Below are 21,595 nucleotides of genomic sequence, written 5' to 3'. Positions count from 1 at the left end.
CAAGCTCATGAACCGCGAGATCACGACCTGAACCGAGATCAGAGGCTTAACCAATTGAGCCAGTCAGGTGTCCCTAGACAGAGTATCTTTTATTGCTGACAACAGCCCCCTAACTTAGATATTACACCCATTTTTGCAGATGAAGAAGGGGTAGCTCAGAGAGTTTAAATTACTTGCCCAAGATTATATGCTAGAGCTGGGGTATGACCAGAGACTGTGAGGTGCAATCTTGGTTTATGTCTCAAATGTTTATATTTTACTCCTCCTAGGGAGAGAGAAGAATGTCCTCCTATACCTGGGGGTCTGTCATGTGGCTCAAATTAGCCTGCAGCAAGTTTAATTTTTTTTCATAGTTTCTATTGTATATTTGAAAATCATTTATCTTTTCCACCCTACTCTACAAGTTACCCATACCTCTTTTAATGTAAAAGTAAAGTTCTTCATGTCTTACTGTGGAGTAAATCTGTTGTTCTAGGAAGGTGAATCACGCTTATCCTGATGGTACAGACTCAACAGTACAGATCCTCCTGTTTGACAAGTATACCATCCCACTCACTGGAGATTTTTAGCCAACTTGCAGTCCTCACAGGCAGAATGTTTAATGACAAGGATTCTTGCCTTGCTGCTTAGCATTAGTCAATGCTCATTCACTGCTATTATTCAATTTGATTCACACAGATAGAAACCTAGGCCATATTTACCCATTCTACAACCAGGTAAGCTAGGACACAGTGTTAAGGACCTGAACCAAATCCCCCAACTATAGTGGCCGGCCTGAACTTGGGTCTCCTGGGTCTTTGCCTTAATCCAAAGAGATTTTAGGGAAAGAAATGTACTAGTAAGAGGAAGGGAAAAAGTGTACCAAAGTAAGAGAGACCAAAAAGTGTTCATCTATTGATCGTAACTGTCATGAAGGGTTTTTTCTTTTTTAATGCTTTTATTTATTTCTGAGAGACACAGATCATGAGCAGGGGAGGGACAGAGAGGGAGACACAGAATCTGAAGCAGGCTCCAGGCTCTGAGCTATCAGCACAGAGCCTAGCGTGGGGCTCAAACCCACAAACTGTGAGATCATGACCTGAGCCAAAGTAGGATGCTTAACTGACTGAGCCACCCAGGCCCCCCGTTTGTGTTTAAGTTAAATAAAGTAAAGGAATATTCGTTTTGAGGCAAAAAGCAATTTGCTCCATTTCAGCTCCAGAGCTGAAAATATCCTCTCTGGCCACAGTCATACATGACCGGGCTAGAATTCAGGCCCAGGCCATTTGGTGCCAACATCTCTGCTCTTTTCTACCCTGTCACGCTGCCTAGCTATAGGAGATAATGAAATTAGTCCCATCTTCTCCCTTGATAATCGAACCCCAATTTGGCAGTAACACACCCAGTCCCAGGTAGAGGGATGATTGGCATAAATAAATCATGAGAATCTAGTTCCCCTGTCACAGCTTCCCTTAATTTGGGGAGGAGCCAGTATGGTCAATGAGACCTAATACAGATACTACCATAAGGGCCTTCAGAAAAACTTTAGCTTCTTCAGTAAAAGATTATAAACAGACTTCTGAGACTCAGATGCCTGAATCTGTAAATCGAGAACAGTAACAATTCTGTAGGATTGCTGTGGAGATTTAATGAGATGAGGCACGTAAGCACCAAGAACATTAGTCTGCACATAGTGATTATTCAACCGTCAGAAAACATTGAGCAAATGATTAGGAAACGTCCAGTGTAGGAAGGACTAGATGGTCGGAAAGTGATGTTAAGCTGATGAATAGTTGTTTTCAACTATCACCAAACCAGCAGGACATACTGATGATGCTAGATTTCATGTAATGCAACACATGAGAAACCAGGATAAGCCCTTCAAGTGCTTTATGCTGTATTATTCTCAAACAACCTTGTCACGTGGGCACAATTATTATCCCTGTTTCATAGATGGGACCCCCAGAAGCACAGAGAGCTAAGCTGCTATTATGAGAAGAGTCAGGACTCCAGGTTACCTGACAACAGAGGTGAATATTCGAAATACTTCACAAAGAACAAACATTGGCTAATCAGAACAGGCCACTGACCAGTAAGAATCTTGGAGGCCACGATAAAGGACCAGTATTGCAGTACCAGCAAGTGATGACTAAACAGAAGCCCTGTCTGACTTAAGGCCTTACTTAGTAAAGCTCCCATGGGCAGCAGCAGAATCACGAGGCTGTCAATCAATAGGAGGAAGAAGTTTTTGATAATCAGGTGTGTCTAAACATGAAACGAACTACTTTATGTAGCAGCGAGTATCCCATTTCTGAAATGGGACCAAATCCCATTTCTGGCTAGGAAGACAGTTTCTTGTTGGGGAGGTTGCAGAAAAGTAGCTGCCTTTGTGTGGAGGTAGGACTTGATTTCTAAGCTAACCTTCGCCTCTAATATCCTGTGGTTTGGCCTTGAGTTGTTGTACATCTGTCTGGAAAACAGTCTGGCTTCCCTTCATTAGCCACTTCTGTTTTCCCAAGCACTATAATAGGAGCTTTTCGTATTTTTCTGGCCGTATTATACATGACATGATTCAAGCTATTTTACAAATCAGAAAAAAATCTCAGAAAAAGTATGCCAATCCATTATCTACAGAGTGAGCAACTTGGACTCCAAATCTGCAGGCTCTTTCTTCCCTAATATCTAGAATAGCTAGTGTATCCCATTCTTTACCATTTCCATCCTGATTTTCTTACCACTCGCTGTGAATGCTGTACTCGTATCTCCAAACTGATAACAAATTCAAATATGTCCTCCTGCCTCACTGGCTTTGTATTTTCTCTAAAGTACAAATAAGAAGTAACAGTGAGCTACGGTGTTTGCTTGAACATGCTGAGCTGATCGGGCCTTGGCTCACCTGTCTTCTTGCTTCTTGAACCTCTCTCCACTTTTCTCACCTGTTCCAGCCACAACGACCACTGTTCCACTCCAGGACAGAACAGATTTCCACCTTAGAGTTGCTTGTCCCGCTAGTATGGGTTCAGAGGCCACCTGTGGACTAGCCTTCTTTGAGCACCATACTAATGCATAAGGCAGCCTCTACCCCGAAGGTATATTCTCTTAGATCCATGGTTCATTTCCCATGAAGCACTAAAGGCAATCTGTAACTAACATGATTATTTACGTATTTGGTTCCTTGTTCTTTGTCTCCTCAACTAAACTCTGAGCTTTAGGAGGACAAAAAAAAAAAATTTTTATTCTTCAAAGCTCTATTCAAGAGCTATGTGCCTGACACACAGATAAGTGATCGATACTATGTGTTAAATGATGAAGGCTTCCAGAACGCTTTGCACCAACACGTGTGTAACCAAAGTAAATTTTAATTTGGACCAATTCACAGGTTGCATGTTAATGAAACTCTTAACCTTATAGAAATTATTAAAAGCACAGTTCAGGCTAGTTAAATGTTAACCTGTAAATGAGCGGTTCTCTGCCTTTGTCACATGGGTTTTCACAAATGGGTGGTCTTATGTGAGAAGGTTAGTTACAAAGCTCCTTTTGAAATTGCCTGATGCCTAATACAAAGAAGGCAGATTCTCCTGTTTTTGCAATGTGTTATTCATGCTCATTCATTATTTGTTAGCTCGGGAGCAGGTGCTGAGTAGAACATATCAACCTAATACCCTCATTACTTCACTGCCGTTTTGTTTTTGAGGCTCAAGTGGCCCTTCTGCTGTGAGAGAAGAGCTAGAAAAAGAGAACATTTGCAAGGCTTACGGTCTACTGAAGAGAAGATACACCAAAACAAAAAAAAAAGGGCATTTTCTTAACCATTCCACACAAAATGGCCACCTGAAACCAAAATCTGTGCTCCCACTGCAACATCAAATACACACACACACACACACACACACACACACACACACACACACATAGTTTTTAACGTTTATTTTTGAGAGAGACAGAGAGAGACAGAGAGGGAGAGAGAGACAGAGCATGAGTAGGGGAGGGGAAAAGAGAGAGGGAGACACTGAATCTGAAGCAGACTCTGGGCTCTGTACTGTCAGCACAGAGCCTGACATGGAGCTCGAACTCATGAACCATGAGATCATGACCCAAGCTGAAGTCAGATGCTTAACTGACTGAGCCACCCAGGTGCCCCTTTTAAAAATTTGGTTAATGTTTATTTACTTTTGAGAGAGAGAGAGACAGCATGAGTTGGGGAGGTCAGAGAGGGAGTGCAACAGCAAATATCAATACACTGAAAAGAAAGCCAATATCAGGGGCAACATATAAAACCATTCAGTTAAGCAACCATTTTTTTCGACTTGTAATTTTCTCATACTGGACATACTGCTTTGACAAATTGAATAAGATTTAAGGGTGCCTGGATGGCTCAGTCATTTAAGTGTCTGACTCTTGAGAGGTCATGATCTCATGCTTGTGAGATCAAGCCCTGTGTCAGGCTCCATGCTCAATGTGGAGCCTGCTGAAGATTCTGTCTCTCCCTCTGCCTCTACACTGCCTGCACGCCCATGTGCACTCTCTCTCTCTCTCTCAAAAAAAAAGGAAAAGATTTACCATCCCTTATAGATGCTTAGAAAGCAAAACAAAACACCTTGGGCCAGAGAAACGTTATAAGAAAGCCACAGATAGTCTCTGGGCAACATAAAATAATTTACCATATACTAAAGCTAATGGATTTGACTTACTGAATATTCTCTTGGGTTACCCTAATTTCACAAGCAATTTTAATAAGTTTCTTTTATCTTGTCTTCAATCCCATGTGCGCGCGCGCGCGCGTGTGTGTGTGTGTGTGTGTGTGTGTGTCTGTTTAGAGAGAGAGCAAGCATGTGAGTGAAGGAGAGGGGCAGAGGGAGAGCAAAAGAGAATCTTAAGCCGGTTCTATGCTCGATCCCATGACCATGGGTTTATGGCCGTAGCCGAAATCAAGAGTCAGACTCTGAATGGACTGAGCCACCCAGGTGCCCCAATCCCATTATATAGTTGAAGCAGTGTATCAAGAGTGAGGATAGAAGCTGTTCTGAGAAGTACCTGCTACATGCGAAGACTGAAATTTGAGCAGCTAAGAAAACTATAAAACCATACTTAGTTTGCTAAGGCTGCTACAACAAAGTACCACAAACTGAGTGGCTTAAAAAAAACCACCAGAAATCTATTGTCTCAAGTTCTGGAGAATACAAGTTCAAAATCAAGGTGGTACCAGGCCGAAGCTCATCTGACACCTGTAGGTGAGAATCCTTCCTTGCTTCTCCATAGCTTCTATTGGTTTGCTGTTATTGGCAGTCTTGGGCCTTTCTTGGCTTAAAGATGCACCACTCCAGTTCCCTATCTTGACATGGTGTTCTCCCTGTGTCCTTCACATCATCTTCCCTCTCTGCCCAAATTTCCTTTTTTGATAAGAACACCACTTACATTGGACGAGGGACACCCTAAAGAACTCAGTGTTACTTGATTACCTCTGTACTCTATTTCCTAATAAGGTCACCTCTGGAGGTACTCAGATTTAGGATTTCAACATATCTTTCTGGGGGAGATACAACTTAACCCATAACCCATACCAACTAAAAATGTGTATCAAAACCAATGTTTGTTGCTACTGGGTAAATAGCAGTAAATAGCTCATCTGATCTTGAGGGTATCCTACTATTTTCATATGAGTGAAAATAAAGGGGCCTACATTAAGAGCAAGGTCTTTGGATCACATAGTCCTACTTTTGAATCTGGCCTTAGTACACTAACTATATGATATTAGGCAAGTTATTCAACTCCTTCATAGCACTGTTGACTATCCAATTAGACCAAGTATACAAAATGCTTATTATCACGGTGGCCAGTGGTATGTGAACAATAAATGACAGCTCTTCATAAGTCATTAAGAAGATGATACATGTACTTTGTAGTACACATTAAATGGTTAAAAACTGTCGGTGAACAGAAAGGAGTAGGCACCTTTTGACATTAGAAAAACATCTCTCTAGTTGAGTCACTCCCACAGGCTTCAGAAAGCTGGGGATGTCACTAAGTTGGCAAGTTCATTCATCTGTCACTCAGTGATCATTGACTAAAATGATTAGCTTCAGAAAGATGTTAGTTTTTTTTTCCTATGCACTATCATCTTAAGAAAATAAAATGTAACTTCCAAGATAGTACAGTGTGTGTGAGTCAGACAAAAAGGGGAAATCTCAGCCAAGAAAGCTCTGCCAGTAACAAACTAAAGACCTTGGTTAAGACAAATACTTTTGGTTCACAACTCAACTGCAAATAAGACCTTAATTGATGAGTATGCTAATAGCTGTTTATCACTCCTCATTGTCACAGGCTCTTTAGACAGTGCATTTTGGTCATGCCGCCTTCTTGGGGATAAATGAGTGTGTGGTAGAGAGCAAAGAAACAATGAGATCACACGTTGAAGAGCATCCTACCAGGGCTAAGAGGAAAATCATCCTAGACCCTTAGGTATGAAGGGATCATTCCTGATCATTTAGTCAAACCTCCTCACATCTTCCTTGACAGGGAAGTTTGGGGCTATGTTTAAGGTCATAGAAGAAATTGGTGTCAGAATCTGGTACAGTACAACTTCTTTAGAGGAAGTATGGTGGACAGGCTTTATTGTGATTCCCATGATTCCCACTTCCTGGTGTTTATGTCTTGTATCATCTCCAGCCCCTGAGTGTGGGCTGGTTGTATGGCTTACTTCTAACCAACGTTATGTAGCAAAGATGATGAGATGTCAGTCCTGTGATTGTGTTCTAATATGTAATGGTCATTCAGTGTTATATGCTCTGCCTTTCTAGCAGACTCACTCTAGAGTTTTGCTCTCCTCACTGAATTTGAAGAAACAAGCTACCATGAGTCCTGCAGCCACAAGGAAATGAATTCTGCCAACATCCTGACTGAATTGGAAGTTGACCCTTCTTTTATTCCTACTTCAATATATCTGTAATCAGAGATGAAATGTTTGCAACTCTTTGCCCTTTTGTAGCTATCTATACAAATTGCCTAATTAGAGTTTTATTGCATTCCTATAGGATTCAGAAAGTAGGGAATATATATATATATATAACTTGATTAGACTGGGTGGGATAATTTTTACAAAGAGGAAAAAACAATCAAATATTCCCTCACAAATGGTATTTTGATCCAAGATGACTTACTCTTGAATTTTCCTGTACAATTCACTTTATTAGTGTGGATTCGTATTTGAGTTGTCTTTAACATCTGACCAGGGAGTGAATACAAATTTGTCTTTGGACCCTAATAATTACTTTCCATCACATTATTCATTGGAGAGACTGTGGCAATCAACAAATCAAATGGTACTATCTTCATAGGAAGGAATGTAATGAGTTTTATTTTCCATGTTTTCTTAATAAAAGCAAATAATCACTGTGTCTACATTTTAAAATCTTCATTCACTGATTTAATGTAAGTTAGGGAGAATACTGAACTAGAAACTGGCCATATTTGGAAACTAATGCTGATTTTCAAGCTATCCTCATGGAAAATGTTTGACTTCTTGCTAATAAGAAAATTATCTAATTACACAATTCAAAATTAATGGTTATTGTGCAATAGGTGTCTTTCACAACAACTGCAGAAAAGAAATTTTCTAAAATTGAGGACAAGTAGCTAAGTATTATACATACTTAGGAAACTACAAAAAATTAATGCCTGTGGATTTAAAAAAATCCACAAACTACAACAAAACCCCCTTTATGTCTCTCTGGGAATTTATGAAAGAAACAGGATTAATGATATTTAAAAAAATAAACTAGACATTGCTGGCAGTAAAGTCAACATGAAGAAAAAATTAAAAACAGAGACCATGCTATGTAAATCAGGGAGATAAGAGTGCTTTTATTCAGCATAGTACAGTTCCACTTATGTGGACTGGACTCTTCTTTCTGCTTTGGTCATTAAAATCCCTTTAAAATCCTCTGAACTCTCAAAAAATATTGTTTTGAGGGCGCCCCAGTGGCTAGGTTGGTTGAGCATCCAGCTTCAGCTCAGGTCATAATCTCGTGGTTTGTGAGTTTGAGCCCCGTGTGGGGCTCTCAGCTGTCAATGCAGAGCCTGCTTCAGATCCTCTGTCCCCCTCTCTCTGCCCCTCCCCCTCTCATGCACTCGTGCTCTGTCTCTCTCCTTCTCTCTCTCTCTCAAAAATAAATGTTTATTTAAACAAACAAACATTGTTTTGTAACCCAAAACATCATCTCGTCTGAAGTACTTCAGTCTTTCTCACACATTTTAGCTTCTAGTTGTATGCTTTTCTCTCGTCATTTGGTTCCCTGTGTCCCATCTTGGCCCATGCAGCCAGAGTGTAGACTTAAAGGCAGGGGCCATGCCTCACCTTGTACCATGCTCTCCTCAGAGCCACAATTATGCTTACCATCAGCAGAATGGTTAAGATCTCTGCATTTCCTTCAATGATGCCTACCTACACTTGCTAGCCATATGACTTTGGGCAAGTTGCTTCGTCTGTCTTCCTAAACCACAGTCTCCTTGGCTGTAAAATGGGGACAATGACATCCTCAGCCTCCTGGTTGTGAGCAGATGAAGGAAAATAATTCACAACATGTGTTCTGCAGACCACCTGGTCCCCAGGAACCCCTAAGTAAATGGCAGCCCACTGCTACTCTTCCACACGTAGTTGCTGACTGCTGTGGATAATTCTAATCATCTACCATGTCCAGAAACAAAATGATGGTTCCAGTCTGAAATTAGGAAGTCACATATTTTATATATGCAGATGGGGTTTCCTTGTCTTAGGAATCTACTGACTTTCATTGATATTATTTCCTTCATCCACACTGTAATAACTCGGAATTCAGGATGGGTCTTATAAACAAATTTCTAAGTAGCCGAAAGATGTTTTGCCTTGTGATCTTAGATTCCATCAAATCCAGTGTAAATTTTATGGATTCTTTTAAAGGAAGATTTTAAAAAGAGAATTGAAGTGCTCACAAGCCTTCTCTTCTTCTATGTTGCTTTCACGCTTTTAACTCTGCCCCATGAGCCCTTGCCTCAGAGTGCCATCATTATGATCCTTTTAACGCCTTAGACAAAGGAACACTGTTTCTGGGTCTTCCGTTGTTACAGACAAATGTTTTTCAAGCCACTTGACAACACTTCAACTTGATATTTGGTACTCTGGGGGCAGAAAGCCACGGTTATTAGAGCACTTTCATAATTAACATGTTTATTTGGTCACTACTGTCTTGAAAAGCCTTAATGATGTGGATGCATGTCCTAATTTTTTCCCAGAACATTTATGGATTTTGCCTGTTGCTCAAGCATAATTATTGATAATGACTCCTTTTATTCTCAGGAGTACCCTGGTTTGGATGACAAATGATATGGATACCCCATGTGACGACTAAGGTAGGTCTGAAATTTTTGGCTTTAATACCTTGTATTTTAATTTTGTCTTTGTTATTCACAAACCTGGCTTTTAGTCAATCATTTGTATGGTCTTGGCAGTGTTCGTTCCCTTCTATTTTTGCTGCATGCTGGTTATACAATGAAAAGCAAAACACACATGGCCTAACTCATGAAGTTTACAGTGTAGTAGAGCCGCAGATATTCATTAATTATACATAAAAAATGTCACAGCTCCTCAGGAGAGGTACAAAATGCTACGGGTACCTATAAAATATAACACACGGGAGGTGGGGTGGAGCCTTACAGGCAATGGAAATACACCTGAATTATTTTCTGCCCTTAAGAGGAGGTCATTTTAATATAGTGCTCAAAATGTCACTGTGTTTGCCTTGCATTCGTTTACCATGGTGAGGGGACACTTCAGTACTAAGAGGCTCTTCTCAGGACAGGCATGAAGGAATAATTATGTGTGTGTGTGTGTGTATGTGTGTGTGTGTGTGTATGTGGTGTGTGTGTGTGTGTGTGTGTAAAGGGCAAAAGGCAGAAAGTTAATTCTTGGTTTCTATTTAAGTAGTAAAATGATGATGGGAGCAATAAAGAGCAAGGGAGAGAAGTGAAAAATAGCAATGTTTGGGATTACATATCATTTTGACATTTCTGGTTTGTTTGTTTTTCTCCTGGATTTCTTTTGGAACACTTTTTTAAGCATAGGGCAAAAATGCTCCAAGAATCTTGACTTGTGACGACAGAAAATGAAGCCCAGAGAAAGAAGGCACAGAACCCAGATTCAAACAGGGGAAGAAAAAAGTTAAAAGGTGCTCATAGCCATGCTGGCTCCCATAGTACCTGTCTCCTTCCTGAGATCTAGAATGTCAGCACCCCAAACAGATTGTGAGTTGGAAATTCTGGGTCTGCTCACCCAGTTCTGAATGAGCATAAATTCTCTGCGAGGGACACTTTAGACTACAAATATGAAAAATTTCTCCTCCGAAAGAACTATGAGGGACCAGAAAGTCAGTATGGGAGAAAGTCTGCTTATGAACAGGGTTCCCAGTTACTGACAAACACCAGGTGTGTTCATTTACTTCCAAGATCCTACATGATCAACTGGCCTGCTTTGTGTTCATCTGTTGCCTGAAGAGCCCATTTCCAGCACAAATAGGTCCTCAGAAAGACAGGAAATTAAACAATGGCTATCTAAGTATACAGGGCCAAAGCCACACATGCACACACAGACTGTTCCATAGTGCCTACATAGACAATGTATAAATTATGATGATACATCTTAATCCCCAGGCTCTGCACTAATCCAGATAAATTTTAGATAAACGTCAATTTAGTGGTTGGCAAATATTTTATCTAGCCAAAGTTTTGCTAAATTGTAAAGACATAATCCTACTTAAAAACTTAGCAAATTCACCAGAGATTAGAAATAAGACAGTGGCAGTAATGTGTTGATTTTTCACTTAATGATGTGTACTTAAGACATGTGTGTATTAATGTGTGTATGATGTGTGTACACATCACGTGTGTAATTAATGCAAGTTGGTAGAGCAGACAGAGCTCTGACTTGGGGTTCAGAGACCAAGATTTAAATCCTGGCAATGTCATTTGTCACTGGTGTGTCCTTGGCAAATCTTTGAGCCACAGTTTTCTCATCTGTATAATGGAGATACTGCGATGAAATTTGGTATCTTCCCTGAGTTCTCAGAATTTAATAAGATAATACATGACAGTACTCAGTAGTGCCTGGCATATAGTAAGTCATCTATAAATTGAAGTTGCATTGATTGTGTTTAGGTTCAAAATTCTCATAAATAATTGATGATATAATTGTGGGTTTATTGCTGGGTTTTCCATTCAGTTCCAGTGATCTTTGTGTCTATTTTTATGCCAGTACCATACTGTTTTGATTATTACAGCTTTCTATTCGAACTTGAAGTCTGGAATTGTGTTAGTTCAAGTTTTGTTTTGTTTTTTTTCAAGATTGCTTTGGTTATTCAGGGTCTCTTGGCTATTTGGTTCCATACAAATTTTAGGACTGTTTGTTGTAGCTCTGTGAAAAATGCTGTTGGTATTTTGATAGGGATTGCACTTAATGTGTAGATTGCTTTGGGTAGCATAGACATTTTAACAATATTTGTTCTTCCAACCCATGAGCGTGGAATGTCTTTCCATTTCTTTGTGTAATCTTCAATTTCTTTCATCAATGTTTTATAGTTTTCAGAGTACAGGTCTTTCACCTCTTTGATTAAGTTTATTCCTAGATATTTTATTGTCCTGTTGTAATGTTTTTGTTTGTATTTGTAAATGGGATTATTTTCTTAATCTCACTTTCTGCTTCTTCATTATTGGTGTATAAAATGCAACAGATTTCTGTACAATGATTTTGTATCTTGCGACTTGACTGAATTAATTTATCAGTTCTATTAGTTTTTTTGGTAGAGTCTTTAGGGTTTTACATGTCATCTTCAAATAGTGAAAGTTTTACTTCTTCCTTACCAATTTGAATTCCTTTTATTTATTTTTGTTGTCTGATTGCTGTGGCTAGGACTTCTAGTACTGTGAAATGGATGGAGGTAGAGAGTATAATGCTAAGTGAAATAAGTCAGTCAGAGAAAGACAAATACCATATGATCTCTCTTGTATATGGAATTTAAGAAACAAAACAACAAACAAAGGGGAAAAAAGGGAGGGAGGGAGAGAGAGAGAGGCACAGACAGACAGACCAAGAAACAGACCCTTAACTATAGAGAACAAACTGATGGTTATCTGAGGGGAAGTGTGTGTGGGGGGGGGATGGGTGAAATAGGTAAAGGGGATTAAGGAGTGCTCTTACGATGATGAACATGGAGTAATGTATGGAAGCCTTGAATCACTATACTGTACACCTGAAGCTAATATAACACTGTATGTTAACTATCTAGGAATTAAAATTAAAAACTTAATAAAAAATTCTCATATATAAACCAGATGACAACTTAATATCTCCACATCATGGTTTTCTCATATTGAATGTGGTCCAACTGCTCTGATCACTTATCACAAGTTATTATAGAGATCAAGTAAGATACTATATAAGAAATCATCATGAAAACTACCAATGTCTTTGCATCACTAAATTCTATTCCTGAGACCAATATTATACTATATGTTAACTAAGTAGAATTCAAATAAAAACTTGAAATGAATAAACCAAGCTACCAATATCTTTACAAATATAAAGCATTACCCTTTTCTGTCCATTGTCTGTTTGAGTTTATAGCAACTTGTGTTATTTGCTTGTCTTCACTTAGCACAGATTCCCCAAATGAAGGAGATACATCCCTATATGTCACCTTTTGTCTAATGCCAATATTCATTGATCTGGTATTATTGTTTACTAACTGTGACCTTGAGTGAATTAAGCTCAATGTGCTCATCTTTTTTTAACCTTCAAAATGGGGACAATAAACTTACCTCAAGGGACTGTTGCAGGAGTTCAGTGAGGGTTACCTGTCATGTTCAACAAGGACTTTGTTGACGCACCAGGTTGTGCATTCTCTCCTGCACATTCAGTACATTCAAGGCTGTCCCCTTGGACCCAACTGACCTGTGGATGATGCGCTGGCTCTGCAGGTAGTCCAGGGCCATGGCCAGCTCACAGATGAAGAGCTTCACGGTGTCTTCCTGGAAGCGGACATTCTGCTGCAGGTGATAACGCAGATCCCCGCCCAGCAGGAGGTCCACTACCATGAACATGTCCTCCTCATCTTGGAAGGAGTACCTGGAATAGAATTAGAAATGAAAGTGTATCAAATACATTTACACGCTAAAGAGGCCCAGAGGCAAATCACACCTCATAGGTCAGAACAGAGTGTTATTGACCGAAGAGTTCAAGCTCTGGGAGCAGATGGTCTATCGCTAGCTCTGTGACCCTCGACCTTCAGTTTCCACATGTAAAAAGGGGAATAATAACAATATCTACCACACTGATCATAGTAAGGAACAAATATAACATTTAATGTCTCCTGCCTGACATACAGTAAGCACTCAGTAACTATTAGCTTACAAAGCTATAAAGCCCAGGAAGTAAAGAAAACTCCACTCATCCACTTACCAGTAACAATCAGATCCTAAACACACTATTGCAGTAGGTCCATAAAATATGAATTACAAGGTGTCCTGGAACCATTCTCATTCCCATTTTCCACACGATCAACTTCATTACCCAGCAACATTATAACAAATAATGTACCACATTAATGATAAGAAAAAGATATAAAAGGGCAATAAAAAAGTAAATGCATGGTACAAGGAAGTAATTCACTCAGTCTTTGGGATGGGGAGGTAAGGGAAAGCTTCCCAGCAGAAGTAAGACCTGAGTCACATTTTGAAGGATGGTGACAGTAATAACCACAAAATAAAGCCAGTGCCACTGATGTCTCCATTAAGTCACTTCCCCGGGGCAGGTGCTGAAGCCTTCTACAAGTGGCACCCCCAGAATGCTTCTACAAGTGGCACCCCCAAAGTGGTCCCCAAAATGTTGGTCCTAAGCTCCTATTTTACAGATGAGGAAATCAAGGCCCAGTAATTTGCACAGTGTCAAACACCTAATAATACATGGTAGAGGTGAAGAGTTTTCCGGGTCCAAAAGTAAAATTTGACAGAGAAAAATAGCCCATATTAAGCACAGGCATGGGAAGAAAATAGTGTGAGTGGGGAAAAGAAAATAGTTTGGGTTTGCTTTAACAGCAGGTATGATGGGGCAGCTTGAGCCTAGAGAGGAACACACCGGGCAGATCCCATGACAGGTGCCTGTAAATGAGGCTGTAGGCGTCAGGATGACATTGAAGAGTTTTAAGCAGGACATAGAATCAGGCATGGACTTCACACTTGAAAGAGCATGGGGTGGAGAGTTCGAAAGAGGAAATGAGACACAGGAGAGGGGAACCGGCCTCTGCTGTTTGCAAAGAGCCTCTTGTAAAAATGCATTCCTGCTGCTATGATTTGTTTTGTTTCCTTCAAAGCACAGACATGGTTTCTAGGCACAATAAAGCTCTCTGTATCAGGACTGTTTTGACATGTTTCTTTTGACATAATGTCACTGAGATCACATTTCCAAGTTTTATTTGAATCAAAGAAGTAAGTGCCTGCTAGCAGTGCCCAGGGATGCGGACTAATTCTTAGTGACAAATTCTTTGCTCAGGAGAAATGTAGAATATCAATCACTTGAAGAACGGTACTTAGTATTTTTTATTCTTCATAACATAATGATCATTGTGCTGAAGAAGGAGGGAACGTGCAAGGAAAAGAAACAAGAGAAACTCAATGAAGCATTAATCTGAGGCAGTAACAATTCTAATGGAGACTAAAAGTCCCTCATGCTTACTGGTCCAATGAACAAAATTTTGTTTACCACCGAAGACTGATTCACAAAGAAGATGACAGAAATTAAGCCCTTGGGGAGGGAGTTTAGACAGAAACACAGGAAGGGTTTTGTAAAAATCTGACAACGAATAATTTTTCATATTGTCTTTTGGAAATGATATTGTTTACCTCAGTGTCATGACTTGCTGGTCATCCCTGCTGTAGGTTTAATGAGCACCAGAAAAGATGCCTGGATCCCTGCCATCTGGTTCACAATGCTTCCCACTGCACTACTACACATTGTATTTGTTGTGTTTTATAGGTCTTCCAGTAAGTAACGATGTGCTAATTAACACCTAATCGTGCCTGGGACCTGTTGCACCTTAGGCTGCTCTCAGTTAATGAAACAGAAATGATGATCCCTCATGGGATATGAGCAAGTCTGTTGGGTTAGGAGGCAAGTGGGGTAGGGGTGGTAAGATGGGCGAGGCCTGGGTATCAAAAAAAGGAGAAGAGAGCACTAGCCATAAACATAACTAGATGCCAAGGGAAACAGCCTATATGGACAGGCTACCACACAGGTCAGCTGTTGACTGTTCGGCTCCCCATGGGAGGCAGGTGGAGGTGAGAAACCGAGCGACATACCTAAGGACGCCTCTCCCATCACTCCGCTTAACTCTAAGTAGGGGCGATGATATTATTAAATTCGCCCTGATGAACAAACTGCTTTTACGGAGACTTTAGTTATTTTTATTTCAAGAACAGACTGATAAAGGTGCCAGGCATGGCGAGTTAGCAACAGTGTTCTACTGTGCAAAGGATTATTAATCAAAGAAAGAAGAAGCCCAGGCAAGAGGCAACATGCTTCCTTTGTCCAGTAAGAATATAAATTTATTTAATCATGGAGTCATTTTGGCTGTTAAAAATCATCTTTCTCGGGGTGCCTGGGTGGCTCAGTCGGTTAAGCCTCCGACTTCGGCTCAGGTCATGATCTCACAGTTCGTGAGTTCAAGCCCCGCGTCAGGCTCTGTTCTGACAGCTCAGAGCCTGGAGCCTGCTTCGGATTCTGTGTCTCCTTCCCTCTCTGCCTCTCTCCCACTCGCGCGTGCATGCTCTCTCTCTCTCTCTCAAGAATAAAAATGTTAAAAAAAATTTTTTTTAAATCATGTTTCTCCTGCAGCATATGAGATCTGAAGCCCTTCAGACAGATCTTAAAAACTCTCAGAGAAAGGGAAGATAAGTATTTGATTTTCCAGAACCATATCCAGGAAAATAGGTGGGCATGATACAGTTTGGTGATAACTAGAATATGCAAGTTCATATCGTGGTATTTATTAATAAAAGAGTGAGAGCTTTCTTTTGCCTTGCCCATTTATCACAGAGACTCGCTGTTGCATTTTTATGACTTTCATTTCTTAGCTGACAGCTCCAAAATTATTAAGTCTGGTCCCAATGAATGTGAAATGCATTGCAGGGCACTCACTGGAATAAGTGCAGGGCACTACACTGGAATATGTAGCAGAAGGCTACCACCTAGTTAGCCCTGTTCCATCATGTTTGACCCAGACAACTACAATAGCTCTTCCTAGGTCTCTCTGTACCACCTTGGACCTCCCCAATCCATTCTCTACACCCTAGTTCTATTTTTATGTCATGAGTCTTGCATCATCCTGCCTCATAAAGCCCTTTCACCTCTTTCCATGGTCTGTAGGATCCTGCATGGTGTGTCTCTGTTTACTTTTTCAGACTTCTCTTTAGATCTTTCTCTTCCATTCCTCCCCTACTAGTTCATTCTCTCTTCCGCCTTAGAAGACTGTGATGTTGTGTGGCTCGCGCCTATCTTCATGATGTTGTCAGTGGCCTGGTTCTTTTCTCTTCATCTTTCACCCTCAGCCCAAGTGACACTTCTTGCAGAGACATTTCTGACATTCCATATTTAATCAGGTCCTCCTGTTATATACAATACCATATTCTTGTTCACAGAATTTAGCATAATTTGAAAATATTTTCTTGTATGCTTTTGAATTGAATATCTTCATTCCCACAATGCCATCAGGATGCAGTCCTGCTTTTACTCATCCTTGACTCCTTAGTACCTGGACACTGCCTGAAATGTACCCTCTATAAATAGTTGTAGAGAAAAATAACAAGTTAATAAATGAACTAAAGAAAGGAAGGAGATAAGATTAAAACACAAGTTTTGGGTGTGTCTGATATACATTCCCTACGTTCTATTTTTAGAAATTAGCATGGTTACCAATTAAGTTCAAAGAAGTCACTCATATGCCTAAAGGTGTCTCATGGAAGCCATCTTGAGATAAACTGGAATCTGAGCATTGGAAGAGATCTAAAATATTTCCAATGCAGTGCTTTTCAAATTGTGGCTTATAACACATTAATGGTTGTGAAATCAGTTCTGTGGGTTCTAACAAGCACTTTTTTTTGAAGAAATAAAGTAGACTGTAAAGCATAGGAAAAAAATGTTGTTAACATGTACGACTAAACATTGTCTATGAAACTTTTGTTTTTGTGAATATAATGTGCGTCTCTGTGGGTATATCTACTGGGTTGTAATGAAAAATATATTTCTTTCTAGGGGTTGCAGTCAAAAAAGTTTGAAAAATGTGACCCTAGGAAAACCTGCTGCTTAAGGCCAAATCCCTATTCAGACTCTACCTGAGCAAGGGTCAGTTCTGCTCGTATTATCTAGAAAAGCAAGGGAAGTGAATTCCTGACATTAGTTATCACTTCTAAAAGTTCTCAGGTTTTGGAGAAAAAAAGATAGTGATTTATTCATCAAAGGAAGAATTAATTAAAAACCCAAAACACAGTTAGAAAATATGTGTCATTACGGTTGGGCTTAAATATCACATGTGAATTTGGAGCAAATCTGTTAAACGAAACAAACTCAGAGAAGATATCTGCACATTGGTAGTAATTTTACATACCATGTGGCAAAGAGTATATTAGATATGATGTTTGTAAAGTAATTAGCATAAAACATGGCACATAACATAGTAGTAAAGAACATGGCCCTGGGGCCAGACTGCTTGTGTCCAAATCCCAGGTTTTCCTCTTAATGTCTTTATAACTGGAACAAGTTAGAAAAGCCCTCACCATCCCCATGTATAATGGTACATACCACATAGGGATATCGGGAAGATTAAGCGAGTTAATATATATTAAGTACTTAAAACAGTGCCTGGAAGATAGCTTGTAATGGGTAACTGTTAGCTCTTATTTTAATTACCTTTCTCTTTCCATCCATGAATATTAAATATAGCTCTGGTATGAAGCAGATTAATTTTATGCAGCTGTTTCCTATTATTTTATAAGAGGCAATTATATGAAGACATTTACTGCCAATGGTCTAAGCAACATGGTTCCCGTTAATTGAACTTTTACTATGTGTCTGATACCATGTTAGGTACTTTGTGTGTTAATACATTTGTTACTACAAACATATGAGGTAAATAGTATCATTTCCCCATTTTTATTGATCCTAAGGAGTCACGTTTAATCCTCAAAAAAAAAAAAAAGCAAACCAAATCCATCAACATACTAAAAAAATTCTACACCATGGCCAAATGAGATTAACACCTGGAAATCAATTAATATAATACAACATATTAATAAAATAAAGGACAAAACATATGATCATCCCAATAAATACAGGAAAAGCATTTCGCAAGATACAACACTGATTCATGATAAACACTTTTAATGAACTTGAAATAAAAGAGAGCTTCCTTAATCTGATATAGGGCATCTGTGATAAAACCTACAGTGACCATGATACTTATTGGGAAAGACTGAATGCTTTACCTCTAGCATCAGAGGGAAAGCAAAATCATCTGCTGTCACTTCTATTTAGTGTAGTACTGGAAATTCTAGCCAGTGTAACTAGCTAAAAGAAAATAATAATAATAATAATAATAATAATAATAATAATAATAAATCAGTAAAAGACATCCATATCAGAAAGGAGGAAACAAAACTACTTTTAATCACATACAACATGATTCTGCATAGAAAATCATAAGGAAACCATGAAAAACTATTAGAAAAAATAAAATATGTAAGGTTGCAGAGTACTAGATTGATATGCAAAAATCAATTATATTTTTCTAAATAAGCAATAAACAGTATGAAAATGAAATTAAGTACAACTGCATTCACAAAAGTTTCAAAAACAATAAAATGCTTTGGAATAAATTTAGGAAATTTTGTACAAGACTTTGCTTAGGAAAATTAAAGAGTTCTAAATAACTAAATACTCCATGTTCATGGATTGAGAGACTCAAATATTGCTAAAATTTCAGTTATACCCAAATTGATCTATAGAATCAAGGCAATTCCTATCAAATTGCCACAAGCTTTTTCTTTTTGCATAAATTGACAAGCAGTTCCTAAAATTTACAAGGAATGGCAAAATATCTAGAATAGCCAAGATAATTTTGAAGAGGAAAAATCCAGAAGACTTTACCTTTCCAATTTCTAAATGTCCTATAAAGCTATACTTGTTAAGACAGTGTGGTACTGCCATAGGATAGACATATAGGTCAATGGAACAGAATTATGAGTCGAGAGATAAAGTTTCATAGTCCATTGATTTTTGGCAAAAGTACTGGGAAAGGAGAGTTGGTTTAACAAATGGTGTTTGGACATTAAAAAATTAAAAAAATAAATGAATCCATCCATTAAAAAATTGATGAATTAGACATTACCACAGTTCAAAACTTTTGCACTTCAAAAGACACCATTAAGAAAATGAAAAGGCAAGCAACAGAGTAGGAGGAAAGATCTGCAAAATATATAACCAATAAAGAATTATATCCAGAATTTACAAAGGACTATTACAACTCAATAATAAGACAAGCCAATCAAAAAATGGGAAGAGACATGAACAGATATTTCACTAAGGAAAATACACATGAAAAGATGGTCAATATCATTAGGAAGTAGAAAAATGGAAATTAAAATCACAAATGTCATGCCTATCTGAATGGCTACAATAAATAAGAGATGATAAGAAATGTTGGTTTAGGATGCAGAGAAAAGGGAACCCTCATACACCTCTGGTGAAATGTAAATGATGCAATCACTTTGGAAGGCAGTTTGTGAGTCTCTCAAAAAGTTAAACATAGTACTACCATTTCACCTAGCAATTCTACTCCAAGATATCTAAGCAAGAAAAGTAAAACATATTTCCATGAAAAGACCTGTACACAAATATTTGTTGCAGCCTTATTTGGAATTGCCAAGAACTAGAGAAAAGCTAACTATTCATTAACTGGTGAATGGACAGACAAAATGAGGCATATTCATCTAGCGGAATAGATTTCCGCACTAATTAGGAATGAGCCACTAGCACATTCTATAACACAGATGAGCCTCATGAACATAATGCTTTGTGAAAAGGAGCCTGGCACAAGAGATTACTTATTTGTAATGTCACTTACATGAAATTGCCAGAATGGGCCAATGTATAGATACAGAGAACAGATTAGTAACTGCCTGGGACTCAGGGTGGGGCATGGGATTAACTCTAAATGGGTACAAGCAATCCTACTGGGAGGATGAAAAGATTTAGAAATCAATTTATAGCAATTATTGTACTACTCCCTAAAATTGCTAAAGATCACTGAATGATTCCCTTGAAGTGAGTGAATTTTATGACATGTAAAATATACCTCAATAAAACTGTTACTTTTAAAAAGGAAAGAGAGTATAGGAAAAAAGGATGATGGTGTAGAGAAGTTATATATTTGTTCAAGAATCACACGTTAGGAAATTGTGGAGGCAGGATTGCATCCAAATCCACACAATTAACACACATACTGTGTGAACAAGAGCCAGTGAAGTTGACGAAACAAAAAGCATCCAAAGCTTACCATAAAATCCTGCCGGGGAATAGAATAATTATTTAAATGCCTTGGGGCGCCTGGGTGGCTCAGTCGGTTAAGCGTCCGACTTCGGCTCAGGTCATGAGCTCTCAGTTTGTGAGTTCGAGACCCACGTTGGGGCTGTCTGTGCTGACAGCTTGGAGCCTGGAACCTGCTTCAGATTCTGTGTCTCCCTCTCTCTCTGTCCCTCCCCTGCTCACGGCCAGTCTCTCTCTGTCTCTTAATAATAAATAAACGTTAAAAAAAATGTAAATGCCCTTCGAGTCAACTTCCAGAATTCAATTTGTATGCCTCTTGGGTAGTCTCATTCCACTGGTGGGACGTTTGTGATCATTGGCCAGGCATCTCCACAGAAGAGTTTTTAAGAACCAATGTTGTCCTGTGCACCCAAATGATAGAACAATTAGTCTGTGTTTTTTTAGACTCTGAAGGGAGTACTCACAGCGGGCTTTTCACAGTTTGGGAAGAGCATTAGCTTTTGTGAGAAGAGCTCCATCAGCAATGGGTCAGGAGGAGGTTAGGGTACACTGTCCCAGTCGTTAAGTATGGATCAGAATTTTAAAATGTGTCTTTGGAGCAATGGCCCATCCTATTTCTCCTCTTGTGGCTCTGTAGCAATTTTCCTAAGTGTATCTAGTGTGAAATTCAGGAAAAAAAATAAAACCAAACAGTATTATTTCACTTCATTCATTTGCCATGACAACACAGAAAGCCCAAAGTGTACACAAGCCTGATTTCAGTAGTTGACAGAAACCATACCCAGTTGTTGCTGTGTGTGTGTGTGTGTGTGTGTGTGTGTGTGTGTGTGTAACTGAAATGCCACAGCATGGATGACAGGCTGGGGTCAAGAAAGATTAATGGTTTGGATAACACTGGAACCAACTCGAGACGACAACGTAAATTCTCTCTGCTATAGATTTAGAGGAAGTGAATTTACAATCCAAATAAGTACAGACAACTTTTAGTCATTAATGTAT

At 39.1% G+C, this 21,595-nt stretch overlaps 1 protein-coding gene across 1 annotated transcript in view; it reads right to left on the bottom strand.

The window, feature by feature from the left end:
* The window catches only part of STK32A (serine/threonine kinase 32A), a 133,152-nt gene that overhangs the window by 54,215 nt on the left and 57,342 nt on the right, over positions 1 to 21,595 (bottom strand). The window contains exon 5 of the mRNA XM_049649439.1: positions 12,956 to 13,129. Coding sequence (XP_049505396.1) covers positions 12,956 to 13,129 — 174 coding nt within the window. The remainder of the gene's footprint in view (positions 1 to 12,955; positions 13,130 to 21,595) is intronic.

The sequence above is a fragment of the Panthera uncia genome, assembly GCF_023721935.1.
Source record: "Panthera uncia isolate 11264 chromosome A1 unlocalized genomic scaffold, Puncia_PCG_1.0 HiC_scaffold_17, whole genome shotgun sequence".
NCBI lineage: Eukaryota > Metazoa > Chordata > Mammalia > Carnivora > Felidae > Panthera > Panthera uncia.
Note: the sequence above shows the minus strand (reverse complement) of the source record. Positions and strands in the feature narration are given on the sequence as shown.